This window comes from Macrosteles quadrilineatus, unplaced genomic scaffold (assembly GCF_028750875.1).
Source record: "Macrosteles quadrilineatus isolate MER2022 unplaced genomic scaffold, UCM_ALF_1.0 Scaffold_4__1_contigs__length_99947679, whole genome shotgun sequence".
NCBI classification, from domain to species: Eukaryota; Metazoa; Arthropoda; class Insecta; order Hemiptera; family Cicadellidae; genus Macrosteles; species Macrosteles quadrilineatus.
In genome coordinates, this window is record NW_026542597.1 from 49214483 (window position 1) to 49240025 (window position 25543).

The 25543-nt window shown below is 34.7% G+C and overlaps 1 protein-coding gene across 1 annotated transcript in view; it reads right to left on the bottom strand.

Moving 5' to 3' along the window:
- The window catches only part of LOC128991612 (uncharacterized), a 104490-nt gene that overhangs the window by 29593 nt on the left and 49354 nt on the right, over positions 1 to 25543 (bottom strand). Inside the window, exon 2 of the mRNA XM_054414646.1 lies at positions 13193 to 13254. Within this exon, the coding sequence (XP_054270621.1) occupies positions 13193 to 13235 (43 nt within the window). The 5' untranslated portion in view covers positions 13236 to 13254. The remainder of the gene's footprint in view (positions 1 to 13192; positions 13255 to 25543) is intronic.

A 25543-nucleotide genomic window follows, 5' to 3' on the forward strand; every position in this document is an offset into this window, starting at 1 on the left:
CTGTTCTGTGAACTTGCGTTTTTGTGTCTAGATTGGCTGAACAAATGTTTATTTCTAGGATGGATATTAAATGGTTAAACAGGACTATAGATATACTGTTGATGGTAGAGGGATGAATTCATTAATATTCTAGGGTAAATTACGTTTTGGGACGAAAATTCCGTTTTTATCGTAGCGAAAATTTACCAATTTTAGTAAACAAAAGACTTGTAACATGTGTTTATACAATCCACAGTATAATATCAAACTACAATGTACAGTACAAAGGGAAAAACGTCAGTTCTTATTATTGAGCAAAGATTAGCCTACACTGATGATTACTCGATGTGGGGGGGGGGGGGAAATAGTTCTGATCAAATGCTAATTATTTTACTTGGCTCTCCTCATTATTCAACAAAGCTTTCCTCGAAGTACTGAGTCAATTGTTGGCAAACTTTGGTTTAACAGTACATTTCATTATGTTATACTTATTATGTAAATTAGAATTTAAACCAAAAATTTAACAGCGCATTTCATAATATTATAATTTTTATGTAAATTAGAATCCAAACCAAAAATTCAATCAGCTGTTTTATTTTAAACAACCTGTCAAAACACTGTTTATACACAACACTGTAGGTGGATTGCATTGATCTCTAATAGAGATCGATGGTGGATCTTCAGGTTAAAATTGCCATCAAAATAAATTGAAATTCGACAGACACTAAAATAATAAAAACCAAAATTAGTTGCAAATCAAATGTGAGTTTCCTTCATATTATTACTTCGACAATCGAAATAAACTATAGCGAGTTATGAATCGGTTTCCCGGTACTATTTATTTGAATCTACAAAAAGAACACAAGGTCAGTCTCGTGGACTCTCGTGTTTTTTTTTGTGTTTGAAAATATTCATTCAGCTGGAAAAGTAAACCAACAAACAAGAAAACTGTGCTTCAGAGATACGCAGATGAAGAGGGAAAGCTGGAGCCCGATACGCTAGAAAAACGTAAATGGTGAAAATAATCCGTGTTGATGTTGAGAACGATCGCTCTGGCATTGACACCTTCGGACAGCTGATGGAACGTGGTATGGAGATCCTCATGGTCGACGGCGCATGACTGGGAGCTCTCGTGGATAAAAACTCAGTCAAAACATTCTGTACTAGCAAAATCGCATGCCAATGTATGATTCTGTGTTTTAAATCTAGTTCACAAAGGTAAAAGTTTTAAGTATTTCTAGAATCAAAAAACATCACAATATATTGTTGTTTTCTAAAACGTGTTGTAACCTTTATTTAGTAAAATATTGTTTGAGTCTCATGTGTTATGAAGCAACAGTAAAGTAACTTGTTCACAATTATTTTTTTTATTTCAGGGGAAATTAAAGCTTGTTGGTATATTTTGCTATCAGCAAAAGTTTTGAAAATTCAAATTGTCATCAGATTACTCTGTTCTTGTATGATTCGGAACTTATTACCGGACTATATTGAAGCTACACTGTGAATTCAAAGTAAAATTGGAATACAGTATTTTATAGTCGATCCTCATTTGATATCCAAATCTTATTTATTTAAAAGAATTGGTTTTTCTTTTCCAAGTTCGTTTGGCTCTTCTACCCGACAAATTTTAATGATTGAGGTCTCAAATTGAAGGTCAAATCATCGGCATATATTTATCTAAGGTATTTACTCTACCAAAAACATACATTTAATTTATTTTCGAATTCTTACTTCAATTTAAGATGTATTACACCAATTATAATTATATAATCCCATAAATGTTGGTCTAAGAACCTTTAGTGAAATACCGGCTTTCATTTAAGCTATTAGTTATTCAAATCGGACGAGTTTTAAGCAAACGCAAGGTGAACAACCAACTATTTAACAAATCAATAACTCCAGATTGTCTGCATGTTTGCTGTGGTGGGGTTATTTTTATATGTTTTAGACTCGAAATAATCCGTAAATTATAGGCTTTAATTTGAGCTATTGATAGTTGATGGTATAAAAAATAAAAATCTTTTTAAATAATGCTGTTACGACTATAACAATAGTCGAAAAGGTAAATAAACAACATGGATTGCAAAGGTAAATAAAGAGTGTAAAACACAACTGTGTTGAAAGAATCAAGGAGACTGTGTTTAATCACCTAAGAAGACTCAAAGAATGGAAGAGTATGCAGCGAACCTGTCTCGTTCATCTGTGGTGACAGGGTTTTCTGTAAAACCAAAAGTATTGTCAACCGCAGTTTTGCCAGCCTTCCTTCACACTACAGTAGCACTCTCAGAATCTCTCCACGATGTTCAGTAGTAGTATGGTAGTGGGGGTGGGTTACTACGAGCGGATAAGGATACTAAGGTCAAAGTCGACATAGCTGTGACAAGAGAAACTCCTGGTAATAGCTACCAGGAAGTTGATACCCAACACTATTGTTTATACATTACTTCATTGTTCGAGATGAACATTGGGTATTGTTTTGAAGAATCCGAAGGCGTGGCTGTTAAAGATATAATGATTTGGTTAAGTCGCACAATGCGAGAGCGAGATTGCAGTGGTGAGTGTGGTCAGTTTTCTCTTGCCTACTTTGTGGTGAGATGACACAAGTGCTATGCCTGAAACATCTGCTTTGTTGTAAAGTGCATTGCGTAAGTTTCAATGATGGAGCTCTTCGTTGATAACCTTAAATTGGTAAATGAAAGACAATATGTCTTTCTAATAAAGCTTACTAACAAGACAAGAGCTTACTAATAAATGACCAAAATTAGATACTCAAGAGCTATAACGCAAGAGCTATAACTAACAAAAATACCTGAAAACCTATTGGAACCTACCTAAGAATCTAATGTTACTATACAAGAAGACCTCCTCAGATTATCCCATGAGCAGGATTTTCATGGTTGTGGTATATACAAGACGTACCCACTTGAATAAACGTTTCAATTGCCCTCAATTTTGATTAAATCAACGCAAATCAACTCCAATTTCCCCCCTATTAGTTACACCAGCTTTACCCAGACATCATGGAAACTATCCCATAAACTTATAAAACTGTGCTGAATCAAATGGCGCAGTGAACTTATTATTTATTAGATTCGACATTCACGGACTCATAAATATCGGATAAGGTTAGCGGCACTGAACTTAAGACGACGGATGAGTCATGAGGACTCCCACAGTCCGTCACTCGGTCGTGGCTGAGCAAGGACAATCAGCTGATCGACAATACTTCACCAATCAGATGTTTTCTGTCACAGTGATACCGGAAGTGAATCTCAATGGTGCCATCCGGTTGCTGCCTCAGGCTTGTTGGGGGCCTGAAGAATCTTAGATTTACGACTCGCTCGGATGGTTGTAGTCGTGGTTGATGCGGTTGTGATAAGCTCTTCTGTTTATGCAACTTGCATTGCAAGAAAACATTCTCTTGTGTGTGTCAGGTCATGTTGTTTGTGAGTTGATACCGTCTTCAGCTAACCACCAAAGATCACTCAAGTTGTGAAAACCTCGTTGATGTTGGTTCAAGGCGAAGGCATTAATTCATCTGAAATTAAATGGAAACCTACAATAAACAAAAAGAAGACATCCCTTTTTAAAACGTCAATTCCAAGCTATGAAACTTCAGTTCACTCATTCTATAAAGCCGGTTTACAAGATGAAACCATCAACAGACAATCTTAACGATGTGATTCGTCGTCTGTCCTTCCCATTTTAATCCTCAATTTATGTAAGTGTCAACATGTTTTTATTTTGTACTGAAAATTAATATACATGGTAAATACACGCATCAAAATATACGTAGCTGAATAAATTAGCAAATAATATCAGGAGCCAAGTCTTTAATGTAGAGTTCTCAGTTACGATTCGTCTAATCAACAATCACACTAAAGTATTGGATCCGTTTGCAGATCAGCATCCGAAGGATCTTCAATGCAGATCACAAAGCAAGTGAATGGACAGTGTATCCTTGAGCTTGGCTGATGAGCCACCTTCACTACTACTTTACTACTTCAGTAACTCAGACAGAACACAGGACTGGTCTTCTCCAGTGGCGAAACCCTTCAGAATCTGGTTCTCTACTGACCTGCTTGCAAACCAGGATTGATACAACTCCTTTTACCTCACTTCGAAGGTTTCCAGTATTAAAACAATGACTCTATTATGTGTGTAAGTGTGATTTGGCTGTGTGGGATATCTCGATCGGTTTAGTTTAAAAGAAGAACTACCGAAAAAGAGTGGTGTGTCATTGGTAAGTTATATGACACCAATGAGATTTCTTAGGGTTACTGTTCATTTATGAAAATAAGCATGGAAACATTCTTGAATTGCGACGGCTTTTGTTGCACATTTAAACAACAGTCTTTTAATAAAAATGTAAACCACACAATATAAATTTAATTTACTTTTTGAAAATACATTATCAAAGAGATTATACTACATTCACACAACGATAAAGTACATAAACCTACAATAAGGTTTAAAATATACAAGATTTGAAGTACTGTAGTGACATAAGACAAGTTGGATGATATAGACTTACATAAAGGAAATCTATATATCCGTTATATTTGTTGCATTATAGTTTATGTAAGCAGTTCAATAGACAAGAATGAATTTGAATTTGTAAATTTTCTTTTTAGATAAAGTCAAAAAGTTTCATTATGTAATGCAATGTATTAACAAATAAACTAGTCAGATTCTTAAGGTCAGAGTTATATTTCACTGTTACTTTTTCTCTACCTAGGTTTATATTCCCCATTCCACAGTTATGTTTAACGGCAAAGCAATCAATTAATTATCCATAACTTATGATGTTTTTAGATCAACCATCAATGGTTCTGTTATCTATTTCAAAGTGTTCCTCGCTATTCAGGTATAACTGAATCATAACATGTAATTTCAAAACTGCTCGCAGGGATGCAGTTTTCCCAGAATGCAATAGCATCGCTAAGTGTATATTGGCAAGTCTTGCGTTACTTTCGAGCTATCACTCATTCTGACGGGAGAAACTGCAATTAAAGCAGCATGAACATCGGCGATCGCCACCAGGTGCGTTGGCCGACGCTTTGAAGTGTCTGTTGGAGTTATGTTCGACAGAAACCTGATTTGTTTTTAATTTCACACCGAAGCAAAGATTTATTTCTTATTCTTAGTTGGGATTTTTTCTTACATATCCTAGGGCTAGTGATAAATACGACATGGTTTGCATAGGAAGATTTGTCAGTAGATTACGGATAGATTACAACAACTGAACCTACGTCGAAATGTTATTTTGTTGGTGACTACAGCAGAAGTTTCATTTTCCACAAGAATTATTGAAAAAATAAACAGCTGAATCTGTTAGAGCTAACTTCAAGATACTGTACTACTAGTGTCCCTGTTGCTCGTATTCGAGCAATTGCTAAGTATTAAAGGAGTTATTTTAAAACGAATAACAGTCATAATTTCTGATGACTTTGAAAGATTTGACTAAAAGAATTTGGAAATACTCATGATGTAGGTACATAACAGATCGATATAATCACAATTTTTTTGTAAATATTTTATCATTTTTTCTGAAGCTGATCTTGTTTTTTTTGTGTTTTCTACAAATAGCCTTGCTCATAGCCACATAAGGTTGCCAATAATAACATGATAGATAAAAAAAAAACATTTCTATTTCTTCTCCTTGGTGGTGTTCTATGACTTTCCTATGTTTCCATAGTTTGCAAATGGGCTCTTTCAATGATTAATCAGAATATGCAGCACAGTGTTCAGTTTTCTTTTTAAGATATCAATTTATCTAGGCTCTCTCACTTTTTTCCATTGTAATATTTACGTCAACCCAAATTCAAATAGTAAACATTTCATTTCAACCAAGTCACTAAATGTTTGTAAAAAACTGTTAAATTAGCAAACTTATTGACTGTTCACAAAATTAACATATGTTCTTCTTCTCACTTTTAATTTCTGACAACAGCTAGAGTTTCATAACTGTGATAATATTTTTATACATATGAACTGTTACTGTTCCTTATTTAATTTATGAATTTCTTTATTGTCTCACAGTTGTTCTTTGTTTACTATTTACATTTTGTATTTGTATGTTACAAATCTTACTTGACTTCAGAGTTTATTAAAACCTATCTTTAGGTCAATTCATAATGAGTTTTATTTGCACTTCAATAACTACTTTTGTTTCCCATGTTAATCTTATGGAGAAACACAAAACTTTAAAGGGCTCCAGGGCCTCACTGTGTAATTATTTCCCTAAAAAGAAAGTTTCCTGCACAACTTCACGTTACGCTCTTTCCAATGAGACCAAAAACATGTCAATCGGTTCAGTAGTTTCGGAGGAGTAATTGTCACAAAAATCCTGCTTGCGTATTAAATAAGTACTAGTGTACATGTTGCTCGAAATCGAGCAATTGCAAAGAAGTACAGGAGTTATTTATAAACAAATAACTTGTTTAAAAACTAATAACAGTCATAATTCCATGATTTTAAAAGAGTCGCCTAAAAGATTATTAACTAATGGAAATACTCACAATTTACATAACAGTCCTATTCGAGTTTAAAGGGTTAATTAATTATTAACAATCAAACTGCCCATGGACGGGAAAAGGTAAGCTTACAATTTAAGTCAACGTAAAAAGGCCAACAGCTTTTATAAAGTACCATACTGTACCCAAGTTATTTAGCCAATTTGTAGACAATAAGGTGTAGGCTACTTTAAACTCTACAGGACAGAGTTAGGCAAAAACTGGCAGAATTCTGAAATGGTGTTATTTATCATAGACTTACTCATATGCCAAATCCTTAAAATAAAAATTCAATAACTAATAACTTATATCATTAAACACAAACCAATATCCAAAACTATACACATTTTTAATACAACATAGATAATTTACACATTGACGGTTTACAATTAACATGTCCTTCTTCTCACTATTAATTTTTGCTTCCAACGGGAAAAAATCTGTTTCATAATCATACGTCATTCGCCTATTGGGTCTAATGATGATGATTGGAGTGTCCAATCGAAATCAATCTCCACTTACCATCTTTTTTTTATATTTACCGTCTTGTGAGTAACAGTATAAGCGTAAATATATGTTTTAAGTGTTATAAGACGTTTCTTTTATTTACTTTTCATAATCATTGAAATAGATTTATAACAAATAATCTATCATAAAGTTTAAGATTAAATAAATCTGCCACATAGTTGTTTAATTTTTTTGAATCAGCTGTCTGAAATTGTGAATTAGGCATTTGACAGTTCTGGTTGTTTACATTTAAATTTTTATTTTTTTATTTTTTTTTATTTGTTTACTTTACAATCTGTTCTATTATAGGGATTGAACAATAAGTAAATACTATGTAATACGAAAAATTGACTTTGGAACATTAAAAATAGCTGTTAAGGATTCTCAACAACAAATCTTTCAATAAAACACTTTACAAAAATCTGAAGGGCAGGTCCAGAATTGATGGCCTCTTAAGTCTGTAAATTGTATCCATGTTGTTTAATAAGTTAAGAGCTAAATGATTTTGATGAGATTCCAATTTCGTAATATATCGTTCACTTATGGTCATGATTTCGTCCTTAACTGTAGGCATCTTAAGGTCTTGATGTAGTGTTCTATTGCTGACATACCATGGTGCATTTGTTATCTTCCTCAGCATTGTCGATTGGTATCTTTGGAGAATTTCTATATTAGAAGTACTCGCTGAGCCCCATAGTTGCACTCCATATGTTTACATTTAAATGTCAAAGCAAATGTAAACATTGTGAATTTTCTTATGCTTCCATGGAGACAAAGTATTAATATTTAATTTCTGACAACAGCTGGAGTTTCAAAACAATGTTGGTTTCCCATGTTAATCTTATGGAGAAATACAAAACTTTAAAGGGCCCCAGGGCCTCACTCTCGAATTATTTTCCTAAAAAGAAAGTTTCCTGCACAACTTCATGTTATGCTCTTTCCAATGACACCAAAAACTTGTCAATCGGTTCCGTAGTTTCGGAGGAGTAATTGTCACAAAAATCCTGCTTGCGTATTAAATAAGTACTAGTGTCCCTGTTGCTCGAATTCGAGCTATTGCTAAGTATTACAGGCGTTATTTAAAAACGAATAGCAGTCATAATTTCTGATGACTTTAAAAGATTTGACTCAAAGATTATGGAAATACTCAAGATGTACCTAACAGATCGATATAACCAACATTTCTTGTAAATATCTTATCATTTTTCAAGAGCTGATCTTGTTTTTTAGTGTTTTCTACAAATAGCCTTACTCATAGCCGCATTAGGTTGTCCATAATAACGATTATAAATAAAAAAAAAACATTATTACTATTTTTTCTCCTTGGTGGTGTTCTATGACTTTCCTATGTTACCATAGTTTGCAAATCGGCTCTTTCAATGATTACTAAGAAATGCAGCACTGTGTTAACTCAGTTTTCTTTTTAGTATATCAATTTATCGAGCCTCTCTAGCTTTTTTCCATTGTAATATTTACGCCAACCCAAATTCAAAAAGTAAATATTGCTTTTCTACCAAGTCAGTAAATGTTTGTAGCAAACTTACTGTTAAATTAGCAAACTTATTGACTGTTTACAATTGAAATATGTTCTTCTCACTTTTAATTTCTGACAACAGCTGGAGTTTTATAATAATTTTTGTTTCCCATGTTAATCTTATGGAGAAATACAAAACTTTAAAGGGCCCCAGGGCCTCACTCTCTAATTATTTCCCTAAAAATAAAGTTTCCTGCACAACTTCACGTTACACTCTTTCCAACGACACCAAAAACATGTCAATCGGTTCAGTAGTTTCGGAGTAGTAATTGTCACAAAAAACCTGCTTGCGTATTAAATAAGTAATAGAAGACTAGATTAGGAACGTAATGTGACGTCATTTGGAGCAGACGTGCGTGGTAGCGGCGCACGTCTGACGTGCGAATAGCCACTGCCAAGAAACAAATCTTCATATAAACAAATTTCATTAATAGCAGAACGAAGCATAACAGCTGGGTTAGTAAATTTTCTTCATAAGAAACACATTGGGATTTTGATGGCCTGTGGGGAAAAGCCCGATGACTTTTATTACAGGAATTTTAGAAAGGGGGCATCTACACAAAAAATACTTAATCGTCACACATCGTTTATAAAAATCCGTCCATTATTAACGGAGGAGTTGTGTTTCGTAGAAATCGCCTTCATGTATTATATATAAGGATAGATAGATTTGAACGGATGATAAATAATTTAATTAAAAATCTCATTGAGTAAAGACTGATCTTAACAGTATAAATTATAGGCCTACTGTATACGATAATAGTATACGACAAACCTCAGTCGTAATGTATGTGATCAAATATAATGCTTATTTATTGAGTTAGATTTTGTTGCCACTTGTAGAGGAAGAGCTGACAGATAAGTTTTGCGATAGAAGATATTTGTAATTACCAGAGAAAGTTGCTGATCGTGTCCGTCTGTCTGCTACTGGCAAGGTTCTAGGCGACCATTATCTCAAAACACTCAAAATTGACATCATTACACGTTTACTGCGAGCTCAGTTGCTCAACTGAGGAATTCCACTAAACTGTTAACTTTATTTCCTCTCTATTAAGTTGTACTAGAATGCTAAGTAATAGATCCCATGACATTTGGCTCTGATGTTAGATCTTAATATGCGAATTATGACACATGTTTAAGTTAGGAGAAAGTTGAATTTTTGCTATATTCGTAGCTCGTAGCCTACATTCTTGAAGGCTTGTTAAAATGATGTTACTTGTATAATACTGATTTATTTTGTATGTGTCTTAGGAATTGATCTTTAATACCTATTAGTGGGAACATACATCAAACTAGGGAGCATGATTCGGAAAAACACTGATTATATTCATTGAACGATTGTTATTACTAGTAAATGTAAAGATAATGGTATTTTCGAGAATTTGTAAAAGAGGATTTTGAAAAGGAGTGTAAAAAGAATGTGTTAGAAGTATGAGTTTTGAACTGATGAGACAGCTCTGTTACTGACTAAGATAAGCTAGTTCTTCATCATGACCAATCATTAAGGTATTATCAATTGCCGCTGGTTTACTGCGTTTATACCAATCCTAAACTGCTGCTGTACAGTGCAAATTCACAAACGGGTTGATTTCACCTATAACCCTCAACTTGTAAACATAATTAATAGAAAGTAAATCCAAGTAAATAAAAATAAATCCAATTTGGGGGGACTAATTTGGGTTGAATCTTTTCGAGACTCCGAGGTGTGTTAGAATGAGTGTATAAATGAATGATGGTACTGACTGAGATCAAATGGTTCATTGACCAAGACCATTTAATAGTCTGCTGATCAAGTGCAGCTAGTCAAGCACACGGTTACTCCTCTGAACGCCCATGACCTCTTCATATCCATTAGCTTGCTGTAGGTTCATCAACTATCAGCTGGATCGTTTCACCGATCACCACAACTTGTAAACATAATTGATAGAAAGTCAAATCATTCGTGGTGTCCTCAGGTATCTAGCCGAGACTCCTAGAGGCGTGTTACAACGTGTTACGCGATTCTCCGGTAGACCTGGGGCGAAGGTCAGGTGACTTCCCTGGTGACCCTCGCTCTCGCCAAGAGTTCACCCTCGGGCCAGAGCGTGCGACGACGCGGAAGAGCCACGACATTCCCCATCTTCCTCCAGACTAGTTGAATAATTCGCACCAGCATTGTACGCGTATGCAGATCGTGCATATGAATAGTTCGCTATCCTGGGAAACCTAATCGTCGATAATGTCAATTGTCACGGGGTGGAATTGTAACTCGGGAAACAATGGGTAACCTCATGAATTGAATTTGTAAGTGAAGATGCTGAAATATGATTACGTGAGCTTCTAAATGTGATGGTTTCTAAATAATTGTGAAAATATTGTCATTGTATTAAATATGAAATTGCCATTGTATGCGTAGGGTTGACTTATTTATACTATGTGCAATGCTACAAACATTGATACGTTCATTTATTCAGTAAGAGGATGACTGATAATTCAAATATACATAGTAAAATACTAGATGTTCTAATTTATTTTTTAGGACAATCTTTAAAATCTTGGGTTTGTTTTAGTGAAATATAATTTGTTTGAACTAACAACTCGATGGATAGCAAAATATTCTATAGAACTGTGAGGTTATTTCATTTAGTCTATGATTTCGTCATTGATTATATAAAATAAGTAAGATTAGTAGAGATAAGTAGACCAAAGAAATAAGTAAGACCATTGTTGTACTGTATACAAATCGAAGCTCTACCCACGAGTCTTTAAAGATAAGTCTATGCAAATTATTGTACTGATCTACTTTTTGAGGAAAGATTAGGAAAATAACAATGAATACATGTTATATTCTTCTTGGGAGCTTTTTGTTTACAATAAATTTTCGACTGCTTAAACTTTGTTTGGAATAGGCAGGGAAATATTGATGTTATAAAACAAGGAGATCAAGGATGATCAGGAATTACGATTTTAAATTACTACTACAACAACCTCTGACGGGTTTTATAAAGATATCCAGATGGATGACATAGATTAAACACAATGTTATTGTTAGAAGTACTCTATTTATACACTCTACTGCCTGCCATTTGAGGATAAAATCATATGTCTTATTAATTCAATAATGTTAATGATAGGTTGGTTAGTCTATGATGATAGATAGTATTATTAGAAAGTATGTTTTATCTATGATTTTACTAAATAAAAGAGATGAAAAACAATTGATGGTTTATTGACATGGTTGAGAACAAAACTGATAAAATGTAAACAAGTAAGTAAATAGATCATAACAATTAATAAGACATATGATTTTATCCTCAAATGGCAGGCAGTAGAGTGTATACATAGAGTACTTCTTAACAGTTATCATTGACGTTATGTTGTTTGGCGGTGTTCATGTGTGGTTACGTTTGGGTGCGCTGATGTAGGCAAAATATTACTTTTATTTCAATGAAATATTTTATAGTGTGAATAAATGAATATGGGAAATTAGAATGTACATAGATTCAACGAGAGTGAGTAATTATCACTGATATTCGAACTGATAATGGTATGGATGGTAAAAAAAATAGAAAAACTACGTCACCAGCTTATACTAGCGTGTTTTACATTTTTATTTAAATTCATTCCACAGGTGGCAAGTTTTCTTTTCATATGAATATTATTTAACTAAACAGCTGTTTCCAAACAAACTATCTGTTATTGTTTTTACTTTTCTTTGTTTACTTATTTATTTGACAATTAATGCAGTGAAAAATTGATATATTTATTTTTGGTTGGTAATGCAAATGTCAACTGGTGCAGTAGAGGAACAGAGAGCTAAGAGGAATGTTTCAACACCCTGGGTGCCTACTAGAAGAAAAAGGCTCGGATGGACAGGATATGCGTGGAGGAGAGAAGACACATAAACTATAAAAAATGTATTCCAAGGAGTACCACAATTAAGACGACCACTTGGAGGACCTAGCAATGAAAGACTTCTCCAGACTGGGATCAACATTTGGTAATATTGAACTTATACTACCTACTTATGTTATATTGATTTTTTGCCTTATCCAACAAAATTAGACTATTTTAAGCACTTTTTACCTTTGGCTTTTTTGTGTGGGGGGGGGAATGCCAATTTCACCCTGAAAATCGCGTTTGAAAATTAAGAAAAATGCTAGAAATCGGCGATTTAAGGCGGTTGTAAAAACCTCTTTTACCTTAAGTAAATGGCATTTTTTCTTTTTATTTAGGCCATTTCAAACACATTTTTCCTCTTCCACTTTTCTGCAAACACCCAACTAATAAGTTGGTTTACAAGATGATTTTCCTTATTAAAATTGCCAGAATTTGTCTTTATGCGTGTAAACTAGCTGTTTTGAATTATATTGAGTTTTAATCGACTACTTGATTCCCGTACGTAGTCCAACATCTTGTCAATATTTCTTTACAAAATAGCCGATTGAACCAAATCTTCGAGGTATATGTACAATATTTGACCATGGAGAGAAGTAGCCCATGTTTCCTTTGTTAGAATTAATATTGTGTTTATAATTTAGCTTACCAGTATAAAGAATTACAGTTTTTGTGGACATGAAACAACCAAGGTTATAATCCATTATAGTCCATGAATTATTGTTGAAAACCCCCCTAAAACATAGCAAAACCTTAGAGTAAAAAAATAAATATTACTTACAGAAGAAAAGAGTGGCCCACAGAATGGGCCTGGAAGGTCTCATGTTGGCGTTTATTAAAACCCTGAAACAAAAAAAAAAACTATATAGTAATGTAGCAGAAATAAACCCAAACCATTCTATATTCTTAATGTAGATTTTGAATGAATTGTGGAAACCGTTTAAATAAACAATGCATGCATACAGTTAAATCGCACACTTGCCTATTTGTATACACAATTCATTAACCCAGCTAAACTGAAAGACCAACTCAGCACACGTTGACTTTAACATATTTCTTAAACTATCATTGTATCAAAAACTAAGAGGGAAGAGTAATATTTACAGTAGCCAATTTGTGACTGACCCCCAAAAATTGGCTACAGCTCCAACTTTATATCCTATAATCCACATTCTCTATAAATACTTGGGTTGGTTGGTATTGGTTTGGCATTTAGAACGATTCTTTTTGTCTATGATTTTACATATTTACCAGTTACTGTTTGACTGAAATACAGATAAGAGAGAGGATAATTTGTTGCCGAATTTCGATGAAGATCAAACCTGATGGTGTTCGTTTTCACTCTTCCGAATCTCTCCGAACATATGTGATAGGTCAGGCATATCGAGTACATCTAGATAGTCGGTCCCGTTGTGTGCCGCGGACAGTACTATTGCTGTAACATGCGCTGAGAATTAGGGAAACACTTATTTTACGTATTTTTTGTTACAATTATTTTTGTTAAGATGAGGGGCTAGTGCTCCCACATCGGACCTTTGCAGAAGATTTGCACTTCCATGAAACTCCCTTTACCGTAAATGCAACAAATATTGATTTTAAGGATAGTACTCGTAACAGGTGCCCGACTATGTTTGGCAAAATAATGTCTAGTTTTTTTTAACACAACATAATTCTAGTGTATGTTTATTATCCGTTAACTTTAGTTAGTTTTTTGTTAAACTGATTATTGTTAAACTAACATCTAATATCTTATATGTCTAAGCTGTCTAGGCTGCATTTCTTGGTTACTCGGGTTTGGTTAAGTCGAGCAAGTAGTCAGTACCCAGTAGGCTACGTATGATACGTATTGTTTTATTTTGTTTTCAATACTGAGGTATCTAATCTTATGGAAATTTACAAACAATTTAGGAGATCTTCAGCTAAGATTATATATACCGTGGAATTATTGGCATTTAGTCGGTCATTACAAAAACTATGGTACGTCTTGTTTTATCCATACAAAAATAAGAAGTGTTGTATTATTATTAAGTGAAACTTAAAGTAGATTTTCTTGGTTTTCACACAGGGGTGGTTTCGGTTATAGTGTTTAGTGTTTGATTGCTACTTGATGTTTTATATTTTGTTGCTACTTCCAAAAAAACATATTTCTAGTGTTTATTTATTACAAGTTTAGCTTTTGAAATACAAATGGATATAACTTACCATATATATTATGGATATAACCTGTTCAAACTGCAAACGTGAAGTTTCACAACCCGTTTGTATTTACCAGTTACAGTGTTGGATATAATTTGATCCAGTTTAGTAGCACGATCGCGTCAAGATAGAGGATGAAAGTATGAAAGTGAGTATGTTATGGGAAACGTCTGATATCGCAGGAAAGTATCTCAATCGATGGTCATAGCTGCTGGCAGTCCACCGTCATGGTCAAGGCGTACATGACACACAAACGTACAACATGTTGTGAAATTGTACACGTGCCTTGGTAACAATTGAAATGACGACGCAACTAAAAGCAGTCTTTAAGGTTAATAAGATGCATGTTTTGTGTCCCGCTACGTATAACAACTCTACGTACTAGTCTGTGTATAGTCAATTGTACTAGGAGCCTGCGTCACTTCGTGGCTTCAAAATCCGTGATAAAATATTTGACATATAGTTGATAAGGGTGAAAACGATTACTTCTCATCATATCCCTATTATCTGCATTGCCTGCCCTATTATTTTCACTGCATGTGCGATCTCTTCGAGGCATCTTAGTAAAATTACAAATGCTAATGAAACGTACTATGAAAACACAAAATCCTGTCCCAACACAAAATCCAACGTAAGATAACCCCATTTTCGTATGGATGTAAACAAAATTGTATTATGGGCATTTGTTTTGATGTAAACAAATGTGAACTTGAAACAGTTCAGATGATTGACAACAGAATTCAGCACAAACTCTGAAATTTTAAAAACCTGTAGGATGAAGGGCTTTCACGAGATATCAGCCAAACCCGCAAAAGGCACATCTATAAGATAAGACCTTAAATTGATACCTAATAAATACAAATATACAAATAATAAAAATAAATATTTAGGGGTCGATTAGCTGCACACAAAAATCCAACAAACTCCCTTATTTTCTCTTAATAATATAGATAAATCATAACTTGTTTAGTGATTAGTCTATTGTTAGAGCTCTGATCCACTGTCTGGGTTTAAACACGCTTTGAAAAGTATTTGGGTGTTCTTCAATGAAAAAATTCTCGTATGCTGAGAGACTACTCTTTTTGTGGCTTGGATTTGAGAATCTGCTTAAGGCTTTCTCCAAACTAGTGGTTTCTGAAATTATCGCGGAATTTAAATAATCTTGGTGTTTGACAGTATTTGAAAAAGGGCCTCCAGAACAGATTTCCATGATTTAACATCTAGGCTAGTCTCATCTCATCCCACCAATTACTGGCAATTAGATTTGTGAAAATAACGTGACGCAGTATTTGAAGTGGCAATTTGTGACCGGTTGCTAAGGCAGGTGCTAACTAGACGACTAGAACGTAAACAATTTAAGCATTTCTTTCGGTTTAGGAGATTCATTCATTTGACAATAACCTCTTAAAATTTATTCCATGCGACTCTTGCGGTATGAAGGACAGTAACGTTAGGAAACGTTTAAAGTTGAATGTCACCGTTGAGTCCGTTAAGAAATAACTTTTTTCATTGGTAAAAACTATATTGTTTACGTACAAATTGTCTATAAAGAAATTGCCATGTATTACTAAACCATTTTTACCTCCTAAACCTAAAAGAGGCGACACATCTAGCACAAGGGATCTTACAACATAAACGTTGAAAACTCCCCTTGTGTACAAGCATGCATCATATTATATTGACAATTTTCCACTCCCGTTTGTTGTGTTTTTGCTATACATCTGACCACTAAGTGGATAAACAAGCCCGTGTGGCAAGTTCTGTAGTCAATGGGTTCTGTCGCCACCGCGGGACAATGTGTCATTGTGGTTCGCAAATGCACGATGGGCTGACATTTGCCATCAGAAGCGATTTATTACACATGAAGCAACCGGGACGTAAAATCTCTTTCAGCATGGAAACTAATTTTCTCCAAGGGTTTTTCACCTTTTTAGGTTTAGTGCACTTGGTAATGTCTCTGGTGCGTCGAAAATAGTCTTGATAAATAATATACTAAAATTTAAGGTACTTAGGTTAATGTTATATTCACTGAATGAATGTTTACAGTTATGACTTTAACTTTTGGATACTATTGTGCAAGCTATAAGAAAAAAGATACAACCATGTCCTTCAAGTAGCGAGACTAGTCGTTCTCAAATGTTAATGAGGTTGTATCTAAAATTATAAGTACAACAGAGTTTTGCAGATGATTCAGGGCTCGCACTTTCTTGAAATATTTCATACTACGTTAGAGTTGTGACACTGATTGATTTAGAAAGGAATATTTCAGAGGGATCATTTACTGAATCAAGAATATTAATCAATGGTAGTATCTACTAATAGAATAATATTTTTTTGTCCTAGGACGCTAGGCACGAGCCTGGGATTGTTTTTCACATTACTTCAGGCTAGACCTAGGGGTTGCGGCATTATCACTTAGATAAATCCATTGGTGACTTGGCGGGGATCGAACCCGGGACCTCAGGGACTGAAGTCCCGCGCTCTAACCACTACGCCAGCTCGCTTTCCAATAGAATAATAATATTAAAAGTAACTGTAGTAACACATTTTACAGTTTGTAAGTATTCTTTAGATTTTCGGACGCCTAAATATTCTAGGTTTTCATTCTTGATGAATCTATCTATTTAGTAAGGTTTAGTTTAAATAGGCTCAGTTTGTTTATTTTCACTACCTAAAACCGTTTTACAACCGTTTCCAGATCTCTAAACTCACATAAAATGTTACAGAAATCAAGATATCCCGTAAAAGACCCGAAAGTAGATCTTGTCCTTATAAAACGTTGATCGATGGATGTTACACAAGTAGGGCGATCTGTTCCAGTCTTCTACAACAAGGAACCAATGAATCCCAATCTGAAAGATGCTAAGATGCGCTCGTTATAAAAGCCATTTAACCGACTCGTGAGTCGCGTTGCAACACGGAATGTTTTTATCTTCACGACTCGTAGCTTGCGTTGGCTTTATCACACCACTCGCAGGAAACTGACGAAAAAATCGAAAAACAAACTGCTTTACCCTTACTATCAGCTGAGGCAGGTTGTCAATTCGTAATTACACCCGATCCGTAGTACAGAAGCACCCGTCACAGCTGCAATCTCACCCCAAGACATCCAAACCAGTCAAAGGATTCGTATACTGGAACATAGTAGTCGTGACAAGGCAACGCAATGAAAACGACAGGCAACTATAGACAGCATTGATTCAAGATAAGCCTTGTTTAAGGAAAATTAAGTAGTAATGATAATATATGCGTTAAAATTAAAAATTATTGATTAGGTTAACAAATAGATTTGGGTCTTTAACTGAAGGTCCCTGTTTTCTTGAAAACTGTCTCTAGGCACCTTTTGTTGTGTATTGATTGTTTTCGTGTTAATTGTACTAAAGTGCATGGAAATAAAAGTGCTTGCTTTAAGTGTGCAAATGTGTATAACACACAGAAAAAATTATAGATCAGAGTTACTCATCTATATTTATTTTACTTTACTCATGCATTCATTATTAAGGCTCCTTTCCACAGTGTATTTTCTGTTTTAACAAGGTTAAACATCTTGTGTTTACACAGTTACATACATTTTTTTTCAGTGTCAATTTATTCATAGTCTTATGAGATCGTTAGGTAGTATAAAGAAGTTTGGGCATATTCTGAAGACTCGATAAACCGTTCAGGCCTGATAATAAACCAGAGCTTTGATCACACCTATCATTGTCAACATAACTCCCCATACATCAACGAGCAATTCCAACCTCTACCATACGACGACAATTACCAGCTCAATAGAGAGTACCAACCGTACAATGCCAGCTGATCATATCGAGAGGTAGATTGGCGGGAAAGCCTGCCTAGGGTGACAATACTGGCGGGAGAAAGCACCGGTCCAATGCTGAGGAAAGTCCGGAGATGCGAAGCTTGCCCCGCTGACATTGGACACCGACACCGGCCAAGAGAGAGCAAGGTTGCTGGTTACCGTTGCGTCAGAGGTTATGGAGAGGAAGGTATGGGTTCGACCAGTTTGTTTAGGAACTTGACAACTGGTAGGCTGAGAGTTAATGTTTCTTCAACAAACACATTGCATTTGACTTTCGTTGATAACTTGTAGTAAACTTGAGAGCTGTCATTGGTTTATCATTTCACCACATTAGTCATAATTTTGGAAACTAACTTAGGTTGCGTATTTTACGGCGAAAGGATAAAATATGAGTGTACAATGAAGTGAGATGATCTAAGCTAGAAGATCAGCTGCTTCAAGCTACGACTATTTATTGAAAGTCCAATAGGAAAGCACAGCTGCGCCCCTCAAAGAGATGCTGACTCAAGAACCGTCAACCATCTGATTGCTGTGTGGTCAACTGATCAGCTGCAATACATATTACCACTATAAGAAAATTGGAAGGTATAAAAGTGTTTATTGTACATTAAGCTTTCTCGGTTGGGAGGGTGAGTGATAATTAATCAATGTAGGGTAGAACGTGCTGGGATTTAAAAAATGCACGGACGTCTATAGTAATAGTAATCTGACTTTATGTGGAAGGAGGTATACAATCTTAGAGTCCTCTAATTTTAAACTTAATAATATTTTTTTAAGAGAGGTGAAGCTCTCTCATTTGGTAAACTCTCAACCAACGCTTCACAACATTATAACATAGCACGAGCATAATTCAAATTGCAAATTAATATTGGTGACTGGCGTAACTTGAACCCGGCATCTAATGCCCCTTGCTCTATACCCACTAGGCTGCACGTGGCTAAAATAACTGTCGATAAATAATGACTGCAGCAATTTTAGTACACAACAATGGATCTGAAAATGTTGAATGCATGCAAATTTTGTAAACTCAAAATTTAACACTAGCCCACATAAAAACCAGTTTTTTTCTACATACATATATTTTATACGTAAAACAGTTACAAATCCAGTGGCATCTCTTTGACGTAATTAATTCTCGAAAAAAAAAAAACTCGGATCCCAAGGTTCCTATAACTATTAAGCCGTCGAGCCTACAAGAGGTTAATTGCTTCTGACGGCGCGTGCTCGTACAATACAATAGTACTAGGTAAATACCCCGCCTCCGCCCCCTCGCAGTGGCAAATATAACAATCGCACGTAAATTACAGTTTTGTAACGTCCGGAGCGCCGCCGGCCTCAAAACTGGCCACACCGGTGCACCGGTGATGATTCCACCAGCCTCTCCAGCTAATGGTTTCACAGTCGTGGTTTATTGATTGTTCACAGCTGTTTATCATTCGGTTGTGTAATTTGGACTTGAAACCAATTTGAGGACCTGCTAGAAAATTATTTTACTATTGGATAAAATTCAGTCTCAGTAGTTTATTCCGTGAGGAGTCGGGAATCAGTATATTCCTACGTTAAACACTCCTTTAATCTATGGTTTAAGTTGTTGCGAGTTGTAGAGTACAAATAAACATCAGTTACAGATATTGTGCCAGTGACTCACTCAACGTCAGTTTATTACACACATATTCAAAAGGAATCATCTAGTAAACTTTTGCGATTGTTATGTTTACAGGCATTGTATACTGTGTATAAAAAAAAAAAAATAAAAAGGAAAATAACTACAATGAAAATAACTCACTATGAGAGGCTTATTCAACTATTGTGTGTTTTATTTTACAAGTAGCTTTTCTCCAGAGATGTGGTGCCGTTTCCATTGTTAAACGTTGATGCCATTACTCAAAATCTTGATACTGAAGTGTCAAATTACTGTAATGAAAATGTGTATACCGGAAAAGTTTACAACTTATTGTTCCCCCAAGATTCTAGGCTTGGTTTTAATTTTAGCTAGGAGAATTTCAGTTGAATGATGTTTCTTTTCGTAAAGAACTTTACTAAGAGATGGTGAGATCGAGTGGATAAGATAAGTTCAGTAAAGAACACAATGCTCTAACATTAAGAGAGATGACCACGTAAGTTAAGAGGACGACAAAAGTGATGCGACCAATTTGTCAATGTTTTACCAACGATACAAAGAACTACTGTTTTACCTCAGTCAAGGATTCGTTGGGTCCACGACTCTAATTGTGCCAATCTGTACACCTGTAGTTCTTAGGGGTATTTAGTCAGTGGGCTTCCTTTAGTATCAGTAAATTCGTCAGTAATAGGTGAGTAGTCACCACCCGTACTTCCACATCCACTCAGGCTTTCGCTTTAATTTTCAAGGTCCACAACCTCTATTGCTCTTCATGAGTGTCCGTAGAGAAGTAGGGTGCCAGACAATCCATCCTCCACGTTCCAAATGACCAATATCGCACAAACGTCACTTTCGCCATGACCTTCCCTCGGTCCGTGTGTGAGTTAGTTAGTTACGGGGGGCTCCGCCTCACTGGCGCTTGTCACTTGTAATTGTACTCGCGTTAGAACCGACTCTCGCGCATCCAAGTTCCCACGATCTGTGGTCCTGGCAAAGGTGAAGGCGCTGATGGAGGGAGATTGGTAAACATGCTGAAGACGTACTTGAATGCAAGGTGTTTGAAATTACCGCCTGTCTTTGTCATGAGAATAAATGTAGCTTCGGACTTAAATTAATAGTTACGATATTAATATTTTTGTCTATTGGGGTTCATTATGGTCTTGGTAAAGGTGAAGGTGGCGAAGATAAACATGTTGTACACGTACTTAAAGTACAACATTTTTTAAATTACTGAAGTTATTTGACGTAACCATAGTATGAAAAGTATGAAAACTGTAGTTATATTACGTAAATTAGTATTATCTATTAACATTGATGAAAAACATATCCGCAATTGGTGTGATTTTTGTCAAATCACAGTTATATAACTTTGATCAATTACTTTGGTTTTGGTTTGGATCTAATTTGAATATTTGAATACACCAAGCAGACTTCTTTGGTTGCGTGTAAGTAAACTTAATTATTTTCGCTTAGTTTAGCACAAATTTCGACATTTTTTCATTTTTATATACCAGAAGAAATCCATTAGTTGACCAATTCCTCAAATAGTTTTTAATGTCGAAGTTTCTTTTAATTTTGTTAATAACAAGAAATAAATAGGGAAGGCAGAATGGCCTCCCTTTTACAGGTTTTACTATATATAAAATGCAAGTATGTAGTAAGTAGCCTTGCTCCTTATATACAGGACGGAAACTTTTTTCAATTTGGCCCCAGTATATCCATGAGGATGACAAATCTACAAGGGTAGATTATTGAATTGTTTAATTTATTTAATAGAAAATTGTTCAATCTATATATAGTGCTTGCTCGTCTTTGCTCAGAGAACAAAGGAACGAAACCTCATGATTTTGTTAAATCTTACCGTTAAAGCTTTTTAGAATTCATTTGAAACTAGTGTACCTGTTGCTCGAATTCGAGCAATTGCGAAGCATTACAGGCGACTCAAATATTATGGAAATACTCACGATCTACACAACAGTTAGATATAATCAAAATCTTTTGTAAATATCTTATCTCTTTTTGTAAAAGTTAATCTTGTTTTTTGAGCGTTTTTAGTGTGAAAAAAAAACATTATTTCTATTTATTCTACTTGGTTGTGTTCTATGACTTTTTCTATGTTTCCATTGTTTGCAAATTGGTTATTTCAATGATTGCTCAAGAAATGTAGCACAGTGTTAATTGAGTTTAGTTTTTAGCCTATATCAAATTGTCCAGGATTTCTCGCTCTTTTCCATTGTAATAATTACACCAACCAAAGTTTCGTCTACAGATGCAATATGCCAAAGAATATCACCTACGTAAAATCTCCAAGAAGTGGTAAAAAGGCAGAAACCAACCCATACAATAGATATAAGTTAACTCCATAAGAAATAATTTCAAAATCTACTGTGATATTAGGATTTTCCACTGATTTGGTAATAGAACAATGTATTGCAAAACATGACACGATGCAGATGAAAATCAATTTTAAAATCAGAAAAATCCATTGCAAATACTGTACTTCATTTTGACAAATTCAATAAATCACAATTTAAATATTAACAGCTGTTGCATTAAAAGGTAGTGTAGAATTATGCATATGGTCGTAATGTAAACAAATCTGAAGAGGCAACTTTAAAGGCTTCTGGGGCAGAGCCCCAAGGGAATTGACCTCTTTCCTCTTTTGATGGCTCATCTACAGACCAAGACCTTTCTTTAGAGACTCACCAAGTTTCTACGCCCAGTCGTTCTCTCAAATTAGCTGTGACAAAAACCCCGTTTCCCTCCATAAAAATAACATGGGATGAGAATTTAAAGGCCACGGGGGCAGAGACCCAAGAGAATTCACCATGTTTCTCTTTTGATGGCTCATCTACAGACCAAGACCTTTCTTTAGACACCTCTACCGAGTTTCTACGCCCAGCCGTTCTCTCAAAATAGCTGTGACAAAGAACAACAGTTTCAAATTAATATATAGATGTCATTTTTACAGTACTTAATCGTCAAAAGAAATCAATTTCAATCGGCCTTAAGTCAACAGATTACTTTTTTTTGTAAACGACCAACACATATCTTACTAATCTTACTAATATTATAAATGTGAAAGTTTGTGTGTTTATTTGTTTGTGTGTTTGAAGTTCAATCACGCATAAACCACTGGACGGATTGGGCTGAAATTTGGCATGATGATAGCTTACATTCCCGATTAACATATAGGCATATTCTTATCTCAAAAATCCTTTCGGGCTCCTCCCCAGTGGCTCTGTAATTCCCCATGTTAACCTTATGAGTATTCATATTTAAAGGGAATTAAAGAATTTAGTCAGCTGTTTCAACTAAAAAAGTTGGTTCTATGATATGGAAAAGCATTAAAAAGTTCTAAGATTTACCAACAGGGTGCAGCACTATATTTTTTTGCATTTATGAAAACAGCTAATTTGAACTAAGCAGCAACAAAAAACTGTGATTCGCAATGAGAACTGTCAAAGTAGGATTGTTTACAGTTATGTTTATGTTTTTCATTTCATGAATAATTTGTGATATTTTGCGAATTGTTGATAATTTATTTTTCTCTATTGTTTAGGTGAAGTGGTAGAATATTATGGCTATGGTAGATGTGTAATACTATAGAATACTGTAAATTTAAAAAAGCAAATTTTATCAAACTGTGTCCTCCCTTATTGCAAACGCAAAGCTTAAGTATAACTGCAATAAGCATTTGATACTTATATTCCAACCCCGTACGAAGGACGGGTACTCTGCTAGTATTATAAATGTGAAAGTTTGTGTGTTTGATTGTTTGTTTGAAGTTCAATCACGCATAAACCACTGGACGGATTGGGCTGAAATTTGGCGTGATGATAGCTCACATTCCCGATTAACATATAGGCATATTCTTATTTCAAAAATCCTTTCGTGCTCCGCCCCAGTGGCTCTGTAGATTCCCATGTTAACCTTATGAGTATGCATATTTAAAGGGAATTAAAATATTTAGTCAGCTGTTTCAACTAAAGAAGTGGGTTCAATGATATACAAAAGCTTAAAAAAGTTATAAGATTTACCAACAGGGTGCAGCACAATATTTTTTTTTTTGCGAAGCAGCAAAAAAAAACTGCGATACGCAATGAGAACTGTCAAAGTAGGATTATTTATGATAATGTTTATGTTATTGATGTCATAAATAATTTGTGATTTTTTGTAAATTCATAATAATATATTTTTTTCTTTATTGTTTAGGTGAAGTGGTAGAACATTATGGCTATGGTAGATGTGTAATATCATTAGTATAACGTAAATTTAAAGAAGCAAATTTTATCAAACTTTTCCTCCCCCATTGCAAGCGCAAAGCTTGAGTATAACTGCAATAAGCATTTAAAACTTATATGCCAGCCCCGTACGAAGGACGGGTACTCTGCTAGCAAATAATACTTTCGCTTGTATAGGCAGATCCAAAGCAGGTAATGAAACACCACCATCAAAAGATGAACTTACTATCAGATAAACATTAGGGTTTAGTGGTAAGTTGTGTAACAGAATACAGAATATTCAAACACACACTTCGTTCCTCTTAATGAGAAAGAACATTAGAAACGCATCGTGTTGCCATATGTCCCTCATTCTTTAACATAGAGGTCATCAGCTGACACGAAATCATCTGGTAACAATAACAATCAGCTGACATGGGGTCACGTGATGGGTGTAGCCATCACGTCATCAATTAACAAAGAAAGTAAATGGCAACAGAACGGATCTGAGAAAACTAATGACTAACGTTTTCCTAGACGTTTCGTAACGATGAAATTCTTTTTGTACTCGGTAATGAGACTTTAAAATTGTAAATTTGTCTGCTGCTTTAGAACCTGTGAACATTAAATACTGTTACCGCATAAACTGCGAAATAATTCAAAATTCATTATGAAAAATTGTTTTCTAAAAACATTGGGATTGTAAAAGGTGGGTTTCTAGTAAAACGAAATCCAACACAATGAGTTATGGTGATATAATTCATGGCACAATCCGTATTTTTAAATATATACTTATATTGAACCGTTAGGACGAAGTTAAAATACTAAATTAAATATACATTTAAATGTTATTTACTAACCATTTTAGAAACGCAGTACCAGATTCTATCTCTTTACTTTCTCCGAAGAATCAATACAAAAATATTTTGGAGTGGAAGAGAAAACTTAGGAAATAAATTTAATTTGTTTTACCTTACCACTTAAAGGCAGGGTGTTTTATTAGAACGATACTTCTAAATTCCGAATCGTTTCTCTTTTACAAGTAAAACAAAATAATGAAAAATAGTCGGTTAGTTGGAGATACAACTAATTTTCTTCAATAAATACTTACACTGAAACGGTTTGAAACGTTTTGTAACGTTTTGGGTTACAGCTAGTTGATCTATATATTAAATTCAATCTATGTTTGTTGTGTGTTTTTGATGGTATTTGTAACAATCATGTAGTTAATAATACAAATATATAAAATGAATTTCTCAGTGAAGATATGTCCTATTTGTAAAACTT